The sequence below is a fragment of the Amphibalanus amphitrite genome, unplaced genomic scaffold (genome assembly GCF_019059575.1).
Source record: "Amphibalanus amphitrite isolate SeventyFive unplaced genomic scaffold, NRLGWU_Aamphi_draft 001374F_arrow, whole genome shotgun sequence".
In the NCBI taxonomy this organism is placed as follows: domain Eukaryota; kingdom Metazoa; phylum Arthropoda; class Thecostraca; order Balanomorpha; family Balanidae; genus Amphibalanus; species Amphibalanus amphitrite.
This window is the reverse complement of record NW_024882867.1, coordinates 72227-94278: the sequence shown is the minus strand read 5'-3', so window position 1 is coordinate 94278 and position 22052 is coordinate 72227. Positions and strand designations below refer to the sequence as shown.

Below are 22052 nucleotides of genomic sequence, written 5' to 3'. Positions count from 1 at the left end.
CGAGCTGAACACATCTAAGGCGTTTTCATCGCTCTAGCATGCCTCTATCAACAGTTATTTGCGAAAAACTGTTAGATACCATTCGTGACCTAAGATGACCTCAGGGCATAAACAGGGGTCACGGACACCATTTCCATGTTCAGTGTGTCTAAACCACTTGTAATTCAGTGTTTGGGAGTGTTTATAATGTCTTTCGTCCAAAAGAGGCGCATTTCAATTTTCTCCCATTGACTTATAATGGGGAGGTCGCAAAATTGACCTGACCTTAGGTCATCGGTATCAAAATTCTGAGATATACATTTTGTACATGCTATTGCTCTTAGCAATCGCTGAAAGTGTCAAAGCGATCGGTCACTCGGTGTAGCTATGACAGACATTGAAACTTTTTATGAGGTGAGGTCACTTCAAGTGACCTGGTGACCTGACCTTGAATGACCTTGGTCTGAAATTTTCACAACATGTGTAGAATTGATGTATGATAAGGTGTACCAAAAACGGCGGCGCTCCGCGCCGCCGTTTTTGAGATATTCGCGAAAAACCACAAGGGGGGGGTGTTCAAACACACCCCCCCCCCAGCAGGGCGCGGGTTAAAGGAATAACCCGCGGTCAATGGTTACAAAAACGTAGAACACCAAACAAAGGTCGAGGGAGGTGAGCGGCGGGAGAGGCTGGGCCAAACCGACCGGACGCAGCTTGTCCCGTTCATCATAATTCTGTTAAATGCCCCAGCGTCCCGATCAGGTTACGGGGGGGCCGGTTCAGGGACAAGAGTCGGGTCGGAGCATCGAGTCAGGTTTCCGACCAATGTGGTCAGGGAACAAAACAACGTGCACAATAAAAACCCTGACTATAATCAAAAACACTTGTTATCCGTAAACGGATTTGCGAGTCGGTTGACATTACCGACAAGTTATTTGCAAGTGATATCAAGTTACACGGTGTCCGATGATAATAACAGCGACTTAACTAGAGCGACTCGAGTCTCAGTACTCACCGTTCGTTGATCGTACGCAGGTCAGCAGCAGCAGAAGCAGCGGCGGCCCTAGCACGGACAGCTGGGGCAGCGGCCGACCCCGTCCCGGCGCCATCCTCCCCCTCCGGCACCTCAGCCGGCGGCGATCCGCGCGGCACTGCTGCCGGCGGACCGGCCGGCCCGACCCGCCGAGTCGCCCGCCCGCGCACCGTCCGGCGCCGCCACCGACGAACAGCGAACGCCGCATCAATTCGAGCACAGATCGCCGCGGCATTTAGCATACTAAGTGAGACCGGCTTTGCGCGTGTCAACATCTGTAAAGCTCCATTTATAAGTCAGCCGAGAAGTCGAAGATGAACTTAAATCGCTGCTGAAACTTTAGCATGCTCGATCGCGATGCGATTCATCCTAACACAGAAGAGTGTGATGGGTTTCTGAAGACTTTGGTTAAGGCTCATTTCTGGAACCGCCTACGGCGAAGGTGTGCTAATTCCTATCGTTATTTAAAAACAAAACTCTTGGCAAATAGTTACGCCGAGTGCTCTTTGGCCGTAATCTCACTTTTCAGAAAAGAAAGCACTCAGTAATGCCTCGCATCATCAACAACATACACACAATATCAAACTACCCAGCTGCACAATCAACAATCCACAAATAGCACGTTTCCAATTTAACCTTCGGTGTACGACTCCCCCAGCTCCCCTAGTCAGCGAAAATTGCTTCAGTTCAGTGTTCGCCACGGCCCGAGAGTGAAACTACGAATTGGCAAGACAAACTTCAGAGCTCCCATGTCGAGACTGAACGCTCAGTTTTATGTACGCTCCCAGGCAAACACAATTATTATACATGGAACCTTTATTATGGACAGGACAATTCACGTACAAAAGACTGTCTTAAGCACTACAGCCTAGAGGTCAGACAGACGACTGGTGTGAGGCCAGCCTGCCGCTGGTTTTATGTGAGCGCAACGCAAACTGAATGTCCCCACTGGCGGGTCTCCCACCCACGGGGCGGAGCTGCGCCCGTTCCCGACGCCCCGACACACTACCTCGGCTCAGTACCGACTGAGACCGTTCCCTCCACGGGACCAGCTCTGATCCTCTCCACAGAGAGCCGCCGCAGTGCCCGGAGCGAGGTAGCGGCGGCGCCGACAGGTCACCTGGTCGGTCAGCTAGTCACTGTTTGTACTGCCACTGCACACCGGGCGGCGACCGTCAGACCAGGAGCGTCACACATCACCGAGCGGACACCGGGTGGTAGCCCGTGCCCGCGCCGGCCGCGCATTGAACTACACGGCGCCGAGCTGACGGCCCGGACAGGGTGCAGGCGAGCGCCCTCACGCCCCCGGTTCGTCGCCGGTGGCTGGCGGAGGAGATCCGACCACGGCATCACTGCCGCACAGACTGTCATCCAGACTCATGTTAGATGAGTCGAGACTGACGTCCTCGCTTTGTTCTGTGGTGTCAGCCGCAGGTGGAGGTGAGCCCTCGGCTGGCTGGTCTGCTGGTGTCACGGTCGACGGGTCTGAGGGGTTTACTGGCTGGTCTGAGAGATCGGATGGCTGGTCTGAAAGGTCTGTCGTCGGGTCTGCCGCGACGGCCGGCTGGTCTGATGGAATGAACGGTGTGTCTGTCGACGAGCAACTCTGGTCTGGGGATTCTGAAGGTTCGTCTGAGGTTTTAACAGAACTCTCCGCGGGATTCACGGACTGCTCTATGGTCACTGAAGGCTGCTCTGAGGTCGGGGAGGTCTCACTGGGAGGGTTCGTCTGCTCGGCGGCCGCTGGTGCGTCTATCACCTGGACCGGTACCTCAGCCGGCTGGGACGGCGGGTCAGACGGCTCGGGAGGCCGGTCCGACTGGTCACCGGGCTGGCCGGAGACGCTGGGTGTCTTCTCCGCGGGGTCGGAGCCTTCCCCCGCGCCAGAGAGCTCGGCGTCCCCGCTGCTGATATCACCAGTTGCCGACACGGACTCCGTCGGCACCTCCGTCTGCACAAAACAACGAGCGAAATCAAACATCGCAAACCATAAAACATTGTAACACCGTAAAAATACTAACACCGTAACGCACACCGTAAAAAGGTAACATTGTCTCATATTTACCAAGTTCTCAACTCTCTTTATCCAACTTATTTTCCTTGGTTCTATTTTTAGATTTCTTTGAGCTATTCAATGCTTCATAACCGATTCCTTTGTCGGTCACCGGTAAAGAAGACGGGTGATTGAATGCAGGCGAAAATGGTGTTATGAACGGAATGCGGATTGAGAAGCCTTCCCCAATAACCTCTATTGACGGCGAGAGTTCACGCTCGGCAGATATTCCATAACATAGACGGCTGGGATGGGCTTCATACGAACCCGGTACTTGACTTTCAGATACGGATATACCGGCCACTGCATCGTGGAAGACTGGAAGGAATCTACGCATGTATTTATCGAATTATCTTATGGCAAACATGACCGGGGACAGTCGAACTTACAGGTGAAGTCACATCAAAAAACATCTCAAAATTGGTAAATTCTGGTAAGAAACGACAATGAGATTAAAATAATTTTAAGTTCTCACCACCTTTCCACTCTCCCGTATAAGGTCTGAGACATTACACTGAAATGAAGAAGACACAGATAAATCATGAGTAATGATCAGTGAGCATTGCATCCTTATCTGATTCTTTTTTTTCAAATGCTCTGGCTATTATCATAAGACGGTTGATGAATAAGACATCCAAAATCACAATGTTAAAAAAATGGATGCAGTGTATTCGCGGATTTCATCCCCTTAGTTTTAAGTGCCTTATCTGACTGGCAATTTCACACTCATTCCCTTTTCCTCTCTGACATCCATGTCAAAGTGCGACTTTGGGACACTACACCATCAAAGGTATTATGTGCACTGTGCAGCATAGACTGCTACTGCAAGCTTCACAGCGACATAAGACGGACCACATTATTTTCCAGGCCCGCGCCAGCAGGCCACAACGCTGTCGGCTAGGTTACATTACACCGATAAGTGAAGCTAATTGAAAGCAAATATCGTGAAGCACATGACCCCACCAGTGGGTGTCGAAGGCTTTGCTGACAAAACTCTCGACAGCCGGCCGCACACCGTGGCCTGAGGCTATGGCCCGTACTTACCCGCAGTTCGACGGGAGTGGCGCCATCTGACAGGACGGCCTCCTCGACCGCCGGACCCACCTCCATAGGTGTGGGGCCGGCATCTGAAACACGCAAAATGCCGCCAGTCAGACAACAGGCATCAGCGACCGGTGTGAGCTGACTGATTACTGAATAGTGGATAGTGACTTATAACTGCACAAGCCATCCATTGATCGAATCACACAGTGTCGAGGACGGTGCGAGGGTACGTGTAATTACACAACCCCTCCAGAGACAGCAGCACCGCAGCAGTCCCGCTAAAGGAGCAGTGTAAGGCCAGCCCTGTGACTACACTACACTGACCTCCAAGCTCTCCTATATTGATGACAGCATATCAATTACCTGTCACCCCATACCGGTCACTGTTATATGGCTCCTGTGTCTGTGTCAATATCAGTCCTCACCTGTATCAGTATCGACGTCTGCCTCCGCCGCCGTCTCGTCAGCCGACCCGTGTCCCTGCTCGGGCTCGGGCGGCCGTCCCGCTGCCGAGGTGGACGGCGCGCCGCGACTGACACCCTCCGACCCCGCAGCCTCGTCCTCCTCCTCCTCCGGGCCGGCGGCGCCGTTCACAGCCTCCGGAGGCGGCCGGCGTCTGGAGTAGAGCGGAGGGGACACAGGTTACAGGGGGCCAGTATAAACACAGCGCCGTTCACTGCCTCCAGCGGAGGCCGGCGTCTGGAGTAGAGCGGAAGGAGACACGAGTCACACACACACACAGCGGCCAGCGGCGGCCCGCATTTGGGGTAGAGCGGAGGGAGACACAAGTTACATATAGCGGCGAGCGTTTGGAGTAGAGCGGAGAGAGACACAAGTCACACACACAGCGGCGGCCCGCATTTGGGGTAGAGCAGAGGGAGACAGGCGACACACACAGTGGCCGGCGTCTGGAGTAAAGCGGAGGGAGACTAAGGTCACACACAGCGGCCGAAGACGGCCGGCGTCTGGAGTGGAGCGGCGAGACGCAGAGGTCAAGGGCGTCGGTATACACACAGGATACGTCACAAGAACGCATAAGAGGGATGAGAGACACAGATCAACCGTTACGGAAAATCTCTCAGCACAAAGGCGTCACAGAATGCGTCACAGAATGCGCATACACAAACAGCGATGACAGGGCAGACCTCACAGAACAGCAGAAGTAATGGAGAAGCAGACCACAAGGTGTACTTTCACACACAACAGCGGAAGGTCCAGGTCACGGGGTGTCCGAAGACGTCTCAACGCTGACTGTGTGAGGCCCGGCCCGGACCACACACCATCAAAGTCACTTCCCCAGTCAGCATCGCTACGCTAGTATCGCAGTCAGCTGATGCATGATAAGGTAACTCCCGCGCATTCAGCGTTCATAATGCACGATAATCGCTTCAAGAGCCGATATTGGGGATACCGGACATTAGTCAGACTGCATAACGATGAGAAGCCAGGACGTGAAATCGAACCGAAGTTCGACTTTGTCAGCATTGGTCAGCACTTTCATGTTGGCATCAGAGTGCTGTTCAAGGGCACCTGCGGTAGCTGCGGCTCGGCGGTCAGCCGGGTAATGACGTCACAGATAGTGGGGATGGGGCGGGTGGTGTGACGTCATACGGCTGCGGCCGGCTGCGGTCGCCTGCGTCTCCTGCGGTCGAAACGATCCGACCGCAGCGGCCGCAGGAACCATTTGTCATACAAAGTGGCGCGGCAGTTGCGCATTCGTGTTACTTGGGCGCAAAAGTGACACAGCCGCCGCAGACGAACGCGTGATGACGTATACACAAGTGGGCGTGACTTACAGCCTGCGATCTACCGCAGCTACCGCAGTCACCGCAGGTGCCCGTGAACAGCACTCAGGTGCAATATCAATGGTGCACACTGCACAGCTCCACCGACTTTCAGTGCCAGGTAGCCCTTGTGATAAGCTAGCAGCAGCGGTTTAGAGTCGAGGTGTGTGTTGTTGGAGCTTTTGGGTGGGCGCTAGAACACAGGTAGGCTATCAAGCGCCCTGGCGGTTTAGATGCAATGGCTAGCGACTGAAGGGATTTGGTGCAGTCGTCTGCTGTTTACGTTACGTGCCAGCCCATCTGGCAGCCCTGCTGTTGACCTCAGCACACGTTCGTAAGGTCGCCGCTAGGTGGCTCCCGAGTGGCGCCACCTCCCACCCGCCATGTTCGACAATACACTCCTCACTGAGACGCCGGCGTGTTCGCAACATGGCGCCGCCTGCAGAGTCGCCCGCCGGGGACCGCCCTCCAATGGCTTGGCTCGGGAGAGCCACTCAGCCTGAGCGTTTGGACTTCGAGCAAGATCGCCTAGTTTCCTTCCGCGCCTGGAAATTGAGGTGGGACGATTTCTTTTTGTTGTCTGGACTTGATCAGTGCGACAAAAATGTCCAAATGGCTGCACTTCGCTCTTGTCTCAGTGACGACGTCATTAAGATCGTGAGTCAGTTCAGCTTGACTGAGGCCGAACGTAACAACATTCATCGTGTACTTAAACTGTTGGAGGAGTATGCCAAGGGGCAGGTTAACGAAGTTTTGGAACGAAGGAGATTTAATCAAAGAGTGCAGCAGCCGGGTGAACTGTTTGATGATTTTCTCACGAGTCTGAAGGACCTGGCAAGCAGTTGTGGATTTTGTGATGACTGTCGGGATTCGCTAATTCGTGACCGTGTTGTAGTAGGACTGCGAGACGCGGCCACCATCCAGAGGCTGTGCGCCGTCCCGAAGCTGACGCTGCAAGATGCCGTCACCACCTGCAGAGCGGAGGAAGCCGCGGTGAGAGATGCTTCAGAGATCGTTGGAAGCCAGGTTAGTGCCTTCCAGGTACGTGACTCTGACGGAGGCAAGTGTGATCGGTGTGGGCGTCCCAACCACAGGAAGGGCTCAAAATGTCCAGCTCAGGGCCAGACATGCAGAGCTTGTGGGGGTAAGAACCACTTCGCTGTCACATGTATCAGACCTACGCCGCACAGGGCTAAGCCAGGCAAGAAAACCAACGTCATGTCCACAGTGATATCCAGCAACAGCACCCGTGGGCACGCACCCCGCATAGATGTCCTAGTGGAGGGTCCAAAGTTCGCCGTGGTAAACGCCCTGCCCGACACGGGAGCAGAATATATAACGGTCGCTGGGACAGCACTTCTGGGGGAGATCGGCGCTAAGGTGTCTGATTTGAAGGCGCCACAGGACCACCCGAAGTTAGCTAACGGTCAGCCAGCACAATCTATCGGCTCGTTGCCGATCAGGATCACTCTCGATGGAGTAGCAGTTGATGATGATGTCCACATTGTTGATGGTGTGTGTGGATTGCTGCTCTCCTGGCGTGTGGTAAAGGATCTTGGCATTGTGCCAAAGTCCTACCCCAGGCCACAGAGATCTGTCATGCCGTCTGTCAAGCCACCGGTGCCCCCCAAACCTGTCGTGCCTGCCGTGCGTACGGGGCGAGCGCCCCCTGGTGGGGGATCTGACAGTGCCGTACCTCCAGCCAGGTGTGCGCACGGAGGTGACCCGCAGTATGACGTCACCAGCGCAGCCCCCGACACGACGCAGAGCAGCAGCAGCCTGCCAGCTGAGGGGACACCTGCAGTCGGAGCTCCACAACCGCGTCCGGACGCCTTCATGCAGTCTGCTGCGGCTGAGCGCCAGCGTCTGGTCGACGAGTTTCCTGAGGTATTCGACGGGAAGGTCAAGCCGCTCCCAGGTGAGAAGTTTCACATCTCTCTGACCGACGACGCTAAGCCGTTTTGCGTATCGGCGCCCAGGAGGGTCCCCTTGCCGCTCAAAGAGAAACTAAAGGCCGAGCTAGATAAACTCGAGAGTAACGGCGTGATTCAGAAAGTGACTGAGCCCACTGAATGGTGCGCGCCCATAGTTGTAACGCCCAAGAAAAACACTGAAGATGTCAGGATGTGCGTGGATCTCTCATTCTTGAACAGATATGTCCGTCGCGAGAGATATCAGCTGTCCACGCCCGCTGAGTGCGTGGCGACGATCACCCAGTCTCAGGCGGGAGTATTCACGACTATCGACGCCCTGAAAGGTTATCATCAGTGCGAGTTGGACGCTGAGAGTCAGCTGCTGACAACTTTCATAACCCCGTTCGGGCGCTATATGTTTCTGAGAGCGCCGTACGGCATCAGTAGCATATCAGAGCATTATGACCGCCGCATGTTCGAGTGTCTTGAAGGTCTCACCGGCTTTCAGCGTGTCGTCGATGATGTGATCATATATGATCGCTCCCCAGAGCAGCACTATGACCACGTTCGTCGCTTTCTACAGCGGTGCTCTGAGAGGGGCATCTCCCTCAACAAGGAGAAGTTCGTCTACGGCCAGCGACAGATCCGCTTCGCCGGGTACGAGGTCTCCGAGGACGGCTACAAGATCGACACGAGCCTGACCAGAGCGATCGCCGAGTTCCCCACGCCTGGGAACGTCACAGATCTCCGCTCCTTCGCCGGCCTCGTCAACCAGGTAGCGTCGTTCTCGCCCCGAGTCGCTGAGCTGATGACGCCGCTCCGACCTCTGATGAGTACACGTAACGAGTTTCTGTGGCAGCACAGTCACCAGGAGGCGTTTGAGAAGGCACGAGCAGAGTTGTCATCGCCTAACGTACTCGCCTTTTACGACCCGTCTCGACCCACGTCTCTCAGTACCGATGCCAGTCGTTTACGCGGATTTGGCTTTGTCTTGTCTCAGTTGCAAGATGATGGCACATGGCGTGTTGTACAGGCTGGATCCAGATTCTTATCTGATGCAGAGACGAGATATGCGGTCATTGAGCTTGAGTGTGCGTCTGCAGTGTGGGCCATGCAAAAATGTCGACCGTTCCTTCTCGGGATTCAGTTTGAACTCGTCTTGGATCACAAGCCCCTGATCCCGATTTTCAGATCGAAGCGACTTGACGAGATTGAAAACCCTCGCCTTCAGCGTCTCCGGTTCAAGGCGTCGGAGTACAACTTCACCGCCAGCTGGCGCCGGAGTGAGGAACACCAAGCTGCCGACGCGCTGTCAAGATCGCCCGTCGACCAGGCCGTGGCGACGGATGAGGTGGCAGAGGACGCCGGCAGCCCGGCCATCAACGCGCTGATCACCAGCGCCATCTCTGACAGCAGCACGAACATAAGGATGGATGAGGTGAGGCGTATCGCTTCAATTGACTCTGAGTATCAACTGCTTGCCAAATACGTGAGGGAAGGCATGCCGAACCGCAAGCATGATTTGCCTGACTCAATCCGAGCTTTCTGGTACAAGCGTGACAGCCTGTCTATTGATGACGACGTAGTCGTGTGCGGTTGTCGTCTGGTGATACCCCGTGCTATGCGCCACGATGTTCTCACCGCACTTCACGCAGCTCACCAGGGCCAGGAGAAGACCAAGGCACGTGCCCGGCTAATTGTGTATTGGCCCGGCCTGGATCGTGACATTGAAAATGTAACACGCTCGTGCCAAGCCTGTCAGAACGAATTACCGTCGCTTCCCAGGGAAACGTACCAGAGACACGCACCACCCTCACGCCCGTTCCAGATTGTGTCTGCAGACTTCGCAGAACATGGCGGGCGGAAGTTCCTCGTGGTTGTTGACCATTACTCTGGTTGGCAGCATGTCGCGGACCTGGGGAAGACGTTTACGGCAAAGCAGACCATTCGATCTGTTCAAACAATGTTCTGCTTCACAGGCGTACCTGACATCTGGTACTCCGACAACGGCCCGCAATTCGCATCGCGAGCCTTCCGCGAGTTCCTGCGCGACTGGGGAGTCGAGCATCGGACCTCCTCCCCCGGCTACCCCCAGTCCAACGGGATCGCCGAAGCAGCCGTCAAAACCACCAAGCGGCTCATTCGGCGGTGCTGGGATCAGCGCTCCGCGTCCATCGACCCGGACAAGTGGACCCGCGCGATCCTTCAGTACCGCAACACGCCTACTGCTGGAGGACGATCGCCAGCTCAAGTCCTCTTCGGACGCCCTGTACAAGATGCCCTTCCCGCGCACAGACGAGCGTTCGCGGCTGAGTGGCAGCGCGCCGCCGAGATCGCCGAGACGGCCGCCGCCAAACGACAGGAGAAGGTGGAGGAGAGGTACAACGCTCACGCGAAGGATCTGCCCAACCTCAGCGTGGGAAACCAGGTGGCTGTGCAGAACCAGGTGGACAGGAGGTGGACGGCCTACGGCGTCATCGTTCGTGTCTGCCCGAACCGCAAGTACCTGATCCGTCTTCTCAGCGGAAGAGTCGTTTGTCGGAACCGACGACACATCCGCAGGCGCTACCCGCACGTCACGCCGTCCGACTTCCCGAAGGCGGACTCAGGATCCGAGGCCACTGTGCCGTCGCGCTCCGGCACGCCCGTACCTCCGCAATCAGCCACGTCTGGTACGCGACAGCCGTCGCCGGCCACCGAACCAGCTGAGCGGCCGGTAGCGAATCCGCTCCGTCGCTCGAGGCGACAGATTCGTCCTCCGAGACGACTCATTGAAGAGATCTAAGACTGTCGAGTGCTCGCGTATGTTTTTATGTTTTGCGTCAAACTGTGAGCTTCGTCCGAGTGTGGACTTATGTATCTGCTAATCGCGACGAGTGTGTATTTTTGTTTCGCGCGTCTCGTGCTTCTTATTGATCTGCAGTCTTCTTTCCGCGTTGGGGGAGGTGAAGGGATTTGGTGCAGTCGTCTGCTGTTTACGTTACGTGCCAGCCCATCTGGCAGCCCTGCTGTTGACCTCAGCACACGTTCGTAAGGTCGCCGCTAGGTGGCTCCCGAGTGGCGCCACCTCCCACCCGCCATGTTCGACAATACACTCCTCACTGAGACGCCGGCGTGTTCGCAACAGCGACTGGTGACAGTCTAACCGATGTGGTACCGACCTGGTGGCTTCGATGGTGGTCACCACCAACACGTTCTTCTCCACGCCGCGCATGAACTTGTCGGTGCGCTTGTAGTACCGCTGAGGCTCCGTCATGAGCTCACAGAGGCGCTGGATTGTGAACGGAGTGCTGGAAACGACGCAAACGAAACGTTAGCGAACCGACAACAATGCACATTTGCAACATCGCGACTATTTTCACGATGTCGAATAACAAAATTAAACTTCATGGAGACCCACTTAAGCAGAGGCCCTTACCGTATTTGTAAACCTACATGTGCAAGCTCAAACAATTGCATAAATTATCGAAGCGAATAAGCACGCGGTACCCCACTTAGCAGCGACCGACTAACCCGGAAAGTGCGTCGATCCTCAGGTGAATCTCGGCTCTCAGCTGGTCGAATTTGAACGGGTCCACGTTGGGCATGGCCGGTATCTTCTCGGGCGGACAGTGCTGACAGTACTGGTCGGCGATCACGTCCAGTTTGCGCTTCAGCAGCGGCCGTACCTTGGGCCACGGGAAGAGCGAGTCGCCGGTGTGTGCCACGTGGCGCAGGTACGCCTCCAGCACTGGCGGGATCTCCGGAGCCGAGCGACACGACTCGAACCCTGCCGGCCGCCGGCGGAGGCGCAGTCAGACTCAGAACAGCGAGAGGCAGTAATAGCAGACATAGACACAGCATCACAGGCATAATGGCCTAGTGGCAGCAACACAATGGGGCTTGGCACCATCTGGGTCATCCACATGCAGGAACACATGCTTATAAAATAAATAATGCTTATAAAATAAATAATGGGTAATAACACACTACCCAGTCATTTGACAGGTCTTTCAAAGAACCACACACTTAAAAAAAAATGAATTCCACTCAGTGGCTTAAGAAGGCGATGAAGGTGATCAATCTCTTCACATGGCTGCTGTGATCAAATAACTCACTTGTCAGTTCCATCAGTACCTCCTCACGATTCTCCATAATTATAGAATGTGAAGTGGTGCCTAGTTCTAAGTGATATTTCCAGACCTGTAAAAGAAAATAAAAAGTACATTCAGACAAGAAAATGTCTTTAAATGAGAACCTGCAAATGGGGACTTAGCCATAAGGCAGATGCCTACAATGATAATCATGGGCCAGCATGGGAGGTCTTACTTGCATGCACCATCTAAATTCTGAGCCTAAGGGATTTAATAAAGTTGAATTATCAGGCAGTTTGAGACTCAGTGTAAGACATCTATCTGATACAGCAGTGAGATTGAGATACAGCAGAGCAAGCTGCAAGACATTGTCAACACATAGTCATCAACATGATACAGATTGAGCTGAACCATTGTACAGTTCCAAGGTTGCCTTAAGGGCTAAGGCTGAAACAGACTCTTTCCGCATTCAGGAAATCGCATGTCAGAGCCTATTCAAATACATTGTAATTCTTCTCGCATCAATTGCTTGCGGAAGGTGCGTGTGATTGATATGAGCGTGCTTTCATGTATTTGAATAGGCTCTCGCATGCGATTTCCTGACTGCGGAAAGAGTCTGTTTCAGGCTTTAAGCATGATCCACATCAATTGATGTTAAAAGAAAGCAGCCAGTTCAGCATTATGCATTTGACATTTGGAGCCAATAGTTTAGATTTGCATTACTGTTACACGTTACACGTTTTGATTAGAAGCAAATCAAACTTGAACTTGAACTAGTCATAGCCAATAGGTACTGATACACATATGATGCAATTCAAATTCATTCACAGTCACAGCAATACTTTGCTAAATACCTATTTGAAGTTTTACCCTCTATGAAAAGCGAAACAAGATGGCAAAATTCCAGCGGGATCAGGATAGGAAAATTTCGAATAACGACCTACCGCACCATAGAGATCCGCAAAAATACAAAGAGCCACACAGCAAAATAGCGGCAGGACTGATGAATGGCGCTCTTGCGACAGTTGCAAACATGTTCTGTTAACACAAATAAAACTTACTTTAAGGAATCATTAGAATGAAACGAGCTAGGATTGGTCGCGATCTGCTCGCTTAGCTTCCGTACACTCTTGATGTGGAAATTTTGAACACTATTCGAGAGACAGTTATCTTTTGCAAGTTCTTGGTTGTTGTTGAGTTGTGTTGCCGAGGTCACAGGTCACTCGGTTGGTAGTCGCCGCTTTTGCAGGTTATTGCGCGGGTCAGATGGCAGGTACAGTTCAAGTTGGGTGCCCTGAGTTTGAGTCGGGAATAATTGCGTGGTTGGTTAATTTGCATGATGCCAAATTGAAATACTTAGCCATAGCCTGCTCAAAATACAGTTTTTTCAAAAAAAAGTTTTGATGTCGTTTGAAGGTAGGTAGGTAGCTGAAGCGGTACCTACCGTTAGCCGTATGTTGCATTAGGGCCCTGTTTCAAGGCACGCCGCTGTATTGCGCTACAGCGTTGGTTGGTGCGGCGCTTGGGACGTATTCACCTCTATGCTTCAGCATTCGCATTGCGAGCATTAGAGTTTGTTAATGTTTCCATGGAAACCCAATAGGTAGGAACATCGCTGCAGGCAGCTTGCTACAAAACAGTTTTACCTTTTGAAAATTGAAAGAAATTGATTCTACAAAACATATTTTTTTAAATCTGATGGTGACAAAACTGAAAAAGTCATTCAGCCATTGACAATTATGCGAGTGTGGTGATCCTGCATGCTTGCTTTGTATTGTGTTCTTCCATGTCTGACTTCAGGGAAGACATCAACATTGTTCAACTCCCATTAGGCTTGTGGAACAGTAAATGAAAGCTTATACAAAACTTTAAGCTCAACCTTCAAATGCTGCTACCTGACTTATCTCCATACTGAAACCCACATTGAGTGTGGAATACTCTCCAAACAGAACTTCCAATTATACCTTGAAGCATAAAGTCTGCATCATTGCAGCTGTAAACTGGAACTGAAATAATTGAATTGGAACATTTTATTTTGTTTGTTAGGTACCTACCTACTGTTCCTTACAGGGAGACCTACTTCATCATAACTGAGTTTTCAAGAACCCAGCACAAGTCATTTGCTGGCCATCAGTTTTCTTCATCATCTTTGCATTGACAAAGGTAAGTTTGTAGAAAGTAGGTTAAAAAATATTTGACTGTGCAATGTGCATGTTGGGAATACATTTTATTGCTGTAGGACAAAACAAACTTGATTTTGTTGTGGGTTCTTACTTACTCTAAATCCCCTTGGCCCATGATTTTATTACAACATTCACTTGTGTACACTAAACATATTACCTAGGTACTTGTGATGCCTTTCTTTGTTAAAAGATGGGAATCTGTAATGCTAAAAATCATTAGTTGAAGATAATTCCTACTCCACATGTGTTTGCATATACTATAGGTATGTAATAATGTAGGTAAGTACACAGTACACAAAGGCATCTACCTACTTGCCTATATGACAGTCTGGGTCCTGACCATTTCTGAGCCTGAACTCTGAAGCCAATAAAAGCATAGGAGTAGCCATTGTAGGCATAGGAGCAAAATCAGGTGGTATGAGGAGTTTATAAAGTAAAACAAATTAGAGCCCCACATGTCAGGTTTGGGTGGGAACTGGGAGATAGTTGTATAAAGCTGAACCAGAGCATCTGAAGTGACTATTCCACTTATTTTGCTAAGACTAGAACACTACTACAGTGTGGTCCTGCATTGTGACTATTTGCAGCTTTCAATGCATACTGAGTCATCTAGATGGTCGAAACTGAAGAATACTCCCTCCGGAGCTCGGAATGAAAAATTGTAACATTTAATGGATAATATGCAATGTGTAGTATGATTCAAAGTTTGTGAACTTGGGGAAGTAACAGTTTTTGAGTTCTGGGCTGATGAAAGCCTGATTGATTGTACTTTTCGAATACCCGAAAATGATGCTTGCATCGTAACCGACGCACGTTGAAGGTACTCGTCGCGAGATTCTTTGAACTTTTGTCGAGAGCTTTGTTCGAAGTTCAAACAGTGTTACAGTATCGGATTCGGACTTGTTAAGGAATCCCAAACGCCTTCAAATAAATAGCAGATGTGTCCGTTCTGACTGTTTCTCGATAACGCACGTTTTAGCGAAACATGTCGTGCAGTATCATTTAAAGATCGCTACCCAGAAAAAAGGCTTCCTTTTCCTGACTCGTGACGCTATCGATGATAGTAAAGTCAATGACCGACACTAGCTCCCTCTCTGAGAGTCTCCAATGCCTCTATGACCCCTTTCTGCAAAAAATAAATGTGTTAAATGCAGGGAGTAGCAGAAGCGATAAAGATTGGTTGCGGTTGATCGTTATTAAAAACGCAGCTCTCCACTCTCCAGTGGTATCGATAGTATCTGAGCTTCAACACGATAAAAGGATATTGAGAGCTTACCGTAAGATTACTTTACTGATAGGGTGCCGCTCATTCTCAGTTTCTTTCCGTTAACGGCTAATAGTTACTGGCCTCAGAAACGTGTTGGTATAATATAGGTGACGAATTTTGGGGCTAGAAGACATCGCTCTTCAATTGATTAGCTCCAAAATATCAATGATTTATGACCCACTTGGTTTCTTAGTGCCATTTCAACTGATGATCATGGTTGTTTCAGATTCCGATGAACCTCTCCAACAAGTCCTTCATCCTGTCCTTCGGCTCTTCAACCACCATGATCGAACCATGAGGCCCAATGAATGCTTATTCCGAAATTTCAAGTGCATGAAAATCACAGTGAATATGAAATAACCGAGAAGGGACGTGAACTGCTCAGTACTCAAAGTAGCATGCTTTGATTGAAATTACGAAAAAGTGGATACAGTGAGTACGGTTTGACAAATCAAAAGTGCCATAATGGGTAAAAAAGAAGGCAAGAAGGCTTCAACCCCGCAAGTCGAGCAGGCGCCCTCTGAGGCGCCCGTGGTGGATGAGACGCCCTGGTGGGAGGCCGACTTTCGCGGTCGGTCTCTGGACGCGGAGGGCTTCTCGTGGCGGCTGTACATGGTCCGAGAGGAGACCGACAGCGACGCCGACCTCATGGCCATGCTGCTGTCGGCCGTCCGCTCCGGTGTGCGCCGTCAGTTCGTACTGCTGGAGCAGGAGGACGTGCTGAAGCTGGTGCCGGAGGTCAAAAAGCCGGCGCCTGATCCCAAACAGAAGGCCGGTGGGAAGGCCAGTAAGCGCGAGCCGCCGGCAAGTCACGCCGTGTGCGGTATGCCACCCGAAGAGGGCATGCTGGCGGCCGTAGGTGAGGTACTCCGCGACAACGGTCGGCTGGACGCTACCTCCCTGGCCATGGTGGTCAAGCACGCGCTGTCGCTGCTGCTGACAGAGCGCAGGGCCGCCGCCGGCGCCGAGGATCCCCTACCTATCCCCGCGTCGCCCGAGGCGGCCAGCGCCGGCAAGGCGGCTAAGAAAAAGGAAGTCCCGGCCAAGAAGAAAAAGATGTCGACCAAACCAGAGAAGACCGCCGCTGCAGAGGAGGATAAGAGCGCGGAGAAGGATAAGAGTGTTGATAAGGAGGATAAGGAATTCGAGGCGTTCTGTGAGACCCGTCCGAGCACCCTGCGGAAGCGTGGAGAGGCGCTCGAGCCGGCTTATAAGGACGACGAGCCGCCGGACGGACCCGATCTATACGTGCTGCTGGTTGGGTTCGGCGAGCCGCGGCTGCCTCGTGAACTGGCGGCCTGTGGGGTGCATGTCGAGTCGCTGGTGGCTCTGGGCAGCGAGCGATGTCATCTGCGTAACGGCGCCTCGGCAGCCTCCTCTGATACCGACCAGGCCGGATGGTTTTGGAGCGAGCTGCCGGCGCAGCTGGTGGACCCCATCGGCGGGCTGGAGGACACTGCGGTGACGCGCGTGGCAGTGGACAGGTGTCGGGTGCAGTTCGCGCCGAGCGCCACCAGTGCTGCCGATCAGGTATACACAGCCGTGGCGTATGAGATCTACCGCCTGCTGCGTCTCCGTTCGCTATTTGAACGATACGTGCAGAGTGTGACGGCTGTGCCGGTGCCGGACGCACCCCGCCCGCCACCACCGCCTCCCGAGTCCCCGCCGGATGAGCCGATGGCGGAGCTGTCTGTGCCTAACACTCCAGCAGGCTCGGAGGTGGAGCTGCTGGAGCCGTGTGTTCAGCCCCCGCTCGAATACCGGCGGCTACTCGAGCCGCTGCCGCCCGAGACGGTCACGGTGCCGCTGCTGGTGAACGCTCTGGTGGAGCAGGTGTGTGTGTGGGCAATGCCGGTCTGGCAGCGTCAGCAGGAGACGCCGGCGCCGCCGACTCCAAATGAACCCACGCCAGAACCTGACTGTGAGGAGTTGGAGCGGCGTGTGGCCCTACAGGAGGAGTTCACACCGCGGATAGACGACGCCGACCGCGGCCCCGTGCTGGTGTACGAGGGCGACGACGTGAACGCCGCTTTCTGGGACTGGACTGACCGCGAGCCGGTGCTGAGTGCCGAGCACGTGCTGACGCAGACGGCCGAGCTGCAGGCGCTGCAGGGCCGGCTGCCGGCGCCGAGCGGCGCACTGTGGCGCCACCAGGCTGCCCGCCAGGAGCTGCGGGCCGCCGAGGACGGGCCGCGCTCCGAGCCCGCCGCCGAGTTGCTGCTCCGGCAACTGGTGTTCGAGTCCATGTACCCGGCTCTGACGGCCGACTGCAGCGGCGGCGGCGGCGGCCCGCTGGCCTACCCGCACCCGTTCCTTCCGGCCCAGTCGGTGCGACCGGACCGTCAGCAGCTGGCGCCCGAGTGCGGCCACGGCCAGATGGAACCCGACGCCCAGTCGCTGGATACCGGCGATGAACTGCTAACGCCGCCAGCGCAGTTCGCAGAGTTCTGTGTCAGCGAACGACTGGACCGGCTCACCATGGCCCAGGCGCTGGAGGCTGCGCGGGACGGCCGTCGCCGCCTGGCCGCCTACCATTTCGGCGGCGATGATGGCCTTTATCTGGTGTACGGTCACCCGCGTGTGCGCGGTGGCTCGCTGAGTGATCATTGGCAGCGGCGAGCGCACACGGCCGTCGGTCTGCGTGACTTCATCGAGCACGTGCAGCACTGGCCCGAAGTGCGCTCCTGGATGCAGCACCAGTGCGGGCAGCTGCGAAATGCGTTCGCGCCGCGGCAGACACCCCCGTCGCGGCCCGGCTCGGCGGCAAGCAGCGCGTGGCCGTCGCCCGCCGAGCTGCCGCCGCCCGGCTCCGGCGTTCAGCTGCCGGACGCAATGTTCCTGGTACCGGGCTCGCTAAAATACGAGGCGAGCGTCCGGCAGGAGCGTGGGGAGGATGAAGCTCCCCGCGAGCCGACCCAGCCTGCCACACAGCCCGCTCCGGCCCCGGCTGCCAAACAGACCGACAAAAAGAGAAAGGAGTCTCGCCGTCGGAGTTCCGAACAATCCCCTCGTAAAAACAGCGACAAGGGTCACCATCGGGAGGAGGGCGGCTCCCCGTCGCCCCCGCCCCCGCCGCCGGCTGCCATCAGTGTGGTGCAGTTTGAGATCCGACCTCACACTCCGAACGCCGGCGCCAGGCAGCGTTCACCGAGCCCTGTGCCGCCGCCGAAGGTATTTGAAGGTTACAGCGTGTCTCTGGGTCGGCTGTTGGACGTGCACGGCGGCCGGCAGCGGCAGTACTTTGGGGACGGCTCTCATGTGACAGTACGTCACAGTCGCTACGTGCACGGCCCGGCAACGCTAACAGTGAGCGTGCGGCGAGGTGAGACGCGGCTCACTCTCCACCCGGCCGGCGAGCGGCCCGACCTGGTGGCGGTGCTGGCGGGCGGTATCCTGCTCCATCCTCAGACCGTGATGCGCGAGCCGCAGCCGCCGCCACAGGAGCCGGCGCCGGCGCCCCCACCACAGGAGGCCCCTCCACCTACGCCTGGGTCCGAAGAGCCGCCAATGTCCCCACCGCAATCACGCCGGTCTGTGCGACACCGCTCCCCACCAGAGAAGAGCAAAAAGAAGGAGACAAAGAAGGAGAAGAAGGCGGAACCAAAGAAGGCCGCGGGGAAGAAGCGGCAGCCGGCGGAGGAGGAATCACCGGCGCCTCCGCTGGTGGAAGTTCCGTCCGGTCCGCCGGCGGATGAGTGTCCCGATCAGCCGGCTGAAGTCGCCGGGCGGCTGGTACAGACTCTGCGACTGTCCTGTCCCAGCGGGCTGGTGGTGGAGCTGCAGCCAGAACCGTTCTGGCCTGGTCCGGAGCCGCGTCTGCGAGTGGTCCAATATTATGTTGACGCTGCCTGCGAGCGGCGCCGGGTGCGAGTGTATCTGAGTGACGGATCGCTGCTCCTCCTGCACGGCGCCGATCAGCCGGAGGACGAGGTACGCGTTCTGAGCACCGACGGCGGACAGACCACCTACCGACGCTCCGACGCAGGTCTCACTCTGGTGCGCGCAGTCACCGGCGCCGGCCGTCGCCTCAGCTGGGAGCCGGACGCTCCGCCCGAACCCCGCCCGCTGCTCACAAAGATGGCCACGGATCCGGTGACTCGCGAGCTGTACCTGCAGCGGGAGGACGGAGCGCGTGCCGTGGTCCGTCCCGGCGGACAGTCTGTGCTGCAGCTGGCCGACGGCACGCGTGTCACCATCTCACCGCCCCCGCCGCCCCCAGTCGTGGCCGGTGCCGAGCCTCGCCCGCCCGGCTGCTCCGACTATCTCGTGAATGAGTCGGGTTGGATCGGGGCCGCAACAGTCACCTGGCTGCTCGGCGCTCAGGTTACCGTCGATGACGCGACCTGTGCGCAGCGTTCTGTCACAATCGAACACCCGGAGTACGCGAGGGTTGAGATGGACCAAGCTGAAGCACGTTGCCGCGTCCGACTGCCACGCGGTCTTCTAGTAGAAGCTGACAGCGCGGGATTCTTCTACCTGAGCCAGCCGGACGGATCGCGTCTGCAGCTCGACGACCAGGTGCTGTGTTTCAGCGGGCCGGGTGACACCGGCCGCCGGCCCGTGGTGCACACACTGCGTCTGGCCCCGGACGGTTGTGGTGCCCTCTGTGAGACTGTGGACGGTGACGGCGCGGTGTGGCATGTCACCGCAGAGGGGCGGCTCGAACCGGTCGGCGCGGCACCGGAGCCCCTACCGGACCCGCTGCCGCTTCACCTCCGTAGGCAGGTGGAGCTGGAGACGGTGATGGCAGAGCGTCCCGAGCTGTTCGTGCTGTATCGGCACGGAGATGGGGTCCGACTGATGGCCTCCGATGAAGCCGAGCGGTACTTGGAGGACGTGGAGAGCACGCCGGGCGCGCTCGCTGTCCAGGAGCCTCATCAGCAGGACGACGAGCTGACGGTGGTGAAAACGTTCCGACCGGTGGGAACAACGCTGGCTGAGCGGTGGCGCGTGCCCTACCGCGAGGCCACTATCGTTCCGCCGAACCTTCGCTGCCGCGATCTGCAGCTACTCTGTCGGGACGCCGAGCCGCCTCAGGCCGGCGCTACTGTGTGGGGCGGTGGGGAGCCGGTGGCCGGCGCTGGCTCGCCTCCCCCGCCGCGGCTACCCTCTGGCCTGGTGTGTACCCGCGAGCTCCTGGTATCCCCACCACTCCCCGAGCCGCGCCGACTAGCCGTGCTGCGCGCTGTAAACGCTCTCCGGCTCCGGTGGCGCTCCGAGTCGGACGGCGACGGGCAGCTGCCGGCCGACGAGCCGCCCCTGACTCACGTCCAGCATGTCTACGAGCCGGACCGACTGCTGAACTGGCTCAGTTCGACGGCCTCACCGTCGCCGGCACCGGTGCAGACAGTCGACGAACCGACACAGCGACACCGACATCGACGCAGCCGTGCGCCGTCGGCAGCCGTCGATATCCGCGAGCTGGACAAGATCCTCATCTACCGAGAGATGCTGCGCCGGCGCCGATTCCCGGGCTTCTTCCTGACCGCGGACGGTCGCCAGTTTCTGGCCACGCTGCGGCAGACCCCGCCCGAGGAACGACCGGCTCCAGCAAGACGGAGACTGAAGCACGAGCCGCTGCGACTGGTGGCGGCGGCACGCGGCGAGCCACCTCTTCCGCCCGTCGGCTCCGGCGCCGTTCTCTGCCGGCCCGAGCGGCTCGACCTGGGCCTGGTGCGGCCGGACCGGGCCGTCTGTGCCGAGCTGGCGCTCTGCAGCACGGCAGACACCCCTCTGACGTTCCGGGTCATCCCGCCGGGTCCGCCGGTCGGGGTGCGTGTCTGGCCTGAGCTGGGAGTGCTGCCGGCCGGCGGTCAGGCGGTGCTCCGTGTCCAACTGACGCCCTCGGCGGCCGTGCGCAGTAGGTCAGTGTTCTGCCTGCTGGAGGTAGTGGTGGATGACGGAGCTCAGAGGCTCTCCGTCCCCGTGGTAGCGTGTGTGGCCGCAGGTGGCGCGGCGCAGATGCTGCCCGACAGCGCCGGTCGCTGCCACCTGGGCGCTCGGGTCTGAATCGAGCGACGACGGACCGACCGATGGGAGACGTCTACCGACTGGCGTCCCCAGCAAAACCCAAGACCGTTGGGGTCCGATCATGTCAGCCGCCAGATAGTGCGAAATCTGCCGAAACGACATGCTGTTCGAACTCGGGGTTGAAGACTGAGCTGATCGTAAGAGATCTGCCAGAAACATTAGCTGTATTTGATTAAATTGTCTAACGTTTTCTATTGAATCCAATTTTGTCCGTGATCCTTGATCATCTTGTCACCTAGTCCTTGTCTTTCAATGCGATCTATAACAAACAAAGCTGCGAAATCATCGCCTCGCTGAATGTCAATTCCCAAAGAACCTAAAACGGTTAATCAATAATTGCAACCATGTGAAACGACCGAAACGATCGAATAAACGACTTTCTACAACCTACACCGTACTGTGTTCCTCTCCTCTCCACGACGCTACCTCCACTGATCCGTATCCGGTATCACATACGTCATACATCCACAGCGAGCAAGGTGAGTCGAGGGACGATTTGTATGTGGGGACGGGGGACGGGGTGCTGGAGAAATTGCCGTTTCCTGGTTCAGGGCTGGGACACGGGAACACCACCAAAAAGAGAGGAATGGGACACTGCTTCAGTAGAGGGAATAAAAGGGCTGCTGGTTTTTGTTTGGTTGGTAGTGGTGCATTTCACTGTGTGTCAGTATCAGTGTCATTGGCAATCTATCG

At 55.7% G+C, this 22052-nt stretch overlaps 2 protein-coding genes across 10 annotated transcripts; one reads left to right on the top strand and one right to left on the bottom strand.

The window, feature by feature from the left end:
- Positions 1–1813: 1813 nt before the first annotated feature.
- Positions 1814–12884, bottom strand: LOC122372572 (serine/threonine-protein phosphatase 4 regulatory subunit 2-like). Of its 7 annotated transcripts, none has more exons than XM_043349930.1 (8): positions 12824–12884; positions 11904–11988; positions 11320–11575; positions 10968–11096; positions 4535–4725; positions 4110–4192; positions 3541–3579; positions 1814–2963 (listed from the first exon to the last, which is right to left on the bottom strand). In XM_043349930.1, exons 2-8 carry the CDS (start codon positions 11938–11940, stop codon positions 2310–2312), a joined length of 1389 nt encoding a protein of 462 aa, XP_043205865.1. In that variant the 5' UTR covers positions 11941–11988; positions 12824–12884; the 3' UTR covers positions 1814–2309. The 7 variants fall into 7 exon arrangements, with proteins under 7 accessions (XP_043205865.1, XP_043205863.1, XP_043205869.1 ...); XM_043349928.1 differs by having other exon boundaries at positions 12829–12867; XM_043349934.1 differs by having other exon boundaries at positions 12820–12833.
- Positions 12885–12979: 95 nt separating this feature from the next.
- On the top strand, positions 12980–21751 carry LOC122372573. 3 transcript variants are annotated; one of them, XM_043349937.1, is made up of 3 exons: positions 12980–13128; positions 13950–14042; positions 15556–21751. In XM_043349937.1, the coding sequence occupies exon 3, from the start codon at positions 15795–15797 to the stop codon at positions 21336–21338; it is 5544 nt and encodes a 1847-aa protein (XP_043205872.1). In that variant the 5' UTR covers positions 12980–13128; positions 13950–14042; positions 15556–15794; the 3' UTR covers positions 21339–21751. The 3 variants fall into 3 exon arrangements, with proteins under 3 accessions (XP_043205872.1, XP_043205871.1, XP_043205873.1); XM_043349936.1 differs by having other exon boundaries at positions 12980–13152; XM_043349938.1 differs by having other exon boundaries at positions 13080–13105.
- The last annotated feature ends 301 nt before the right edge of the window (positions 21752–22052 follow it).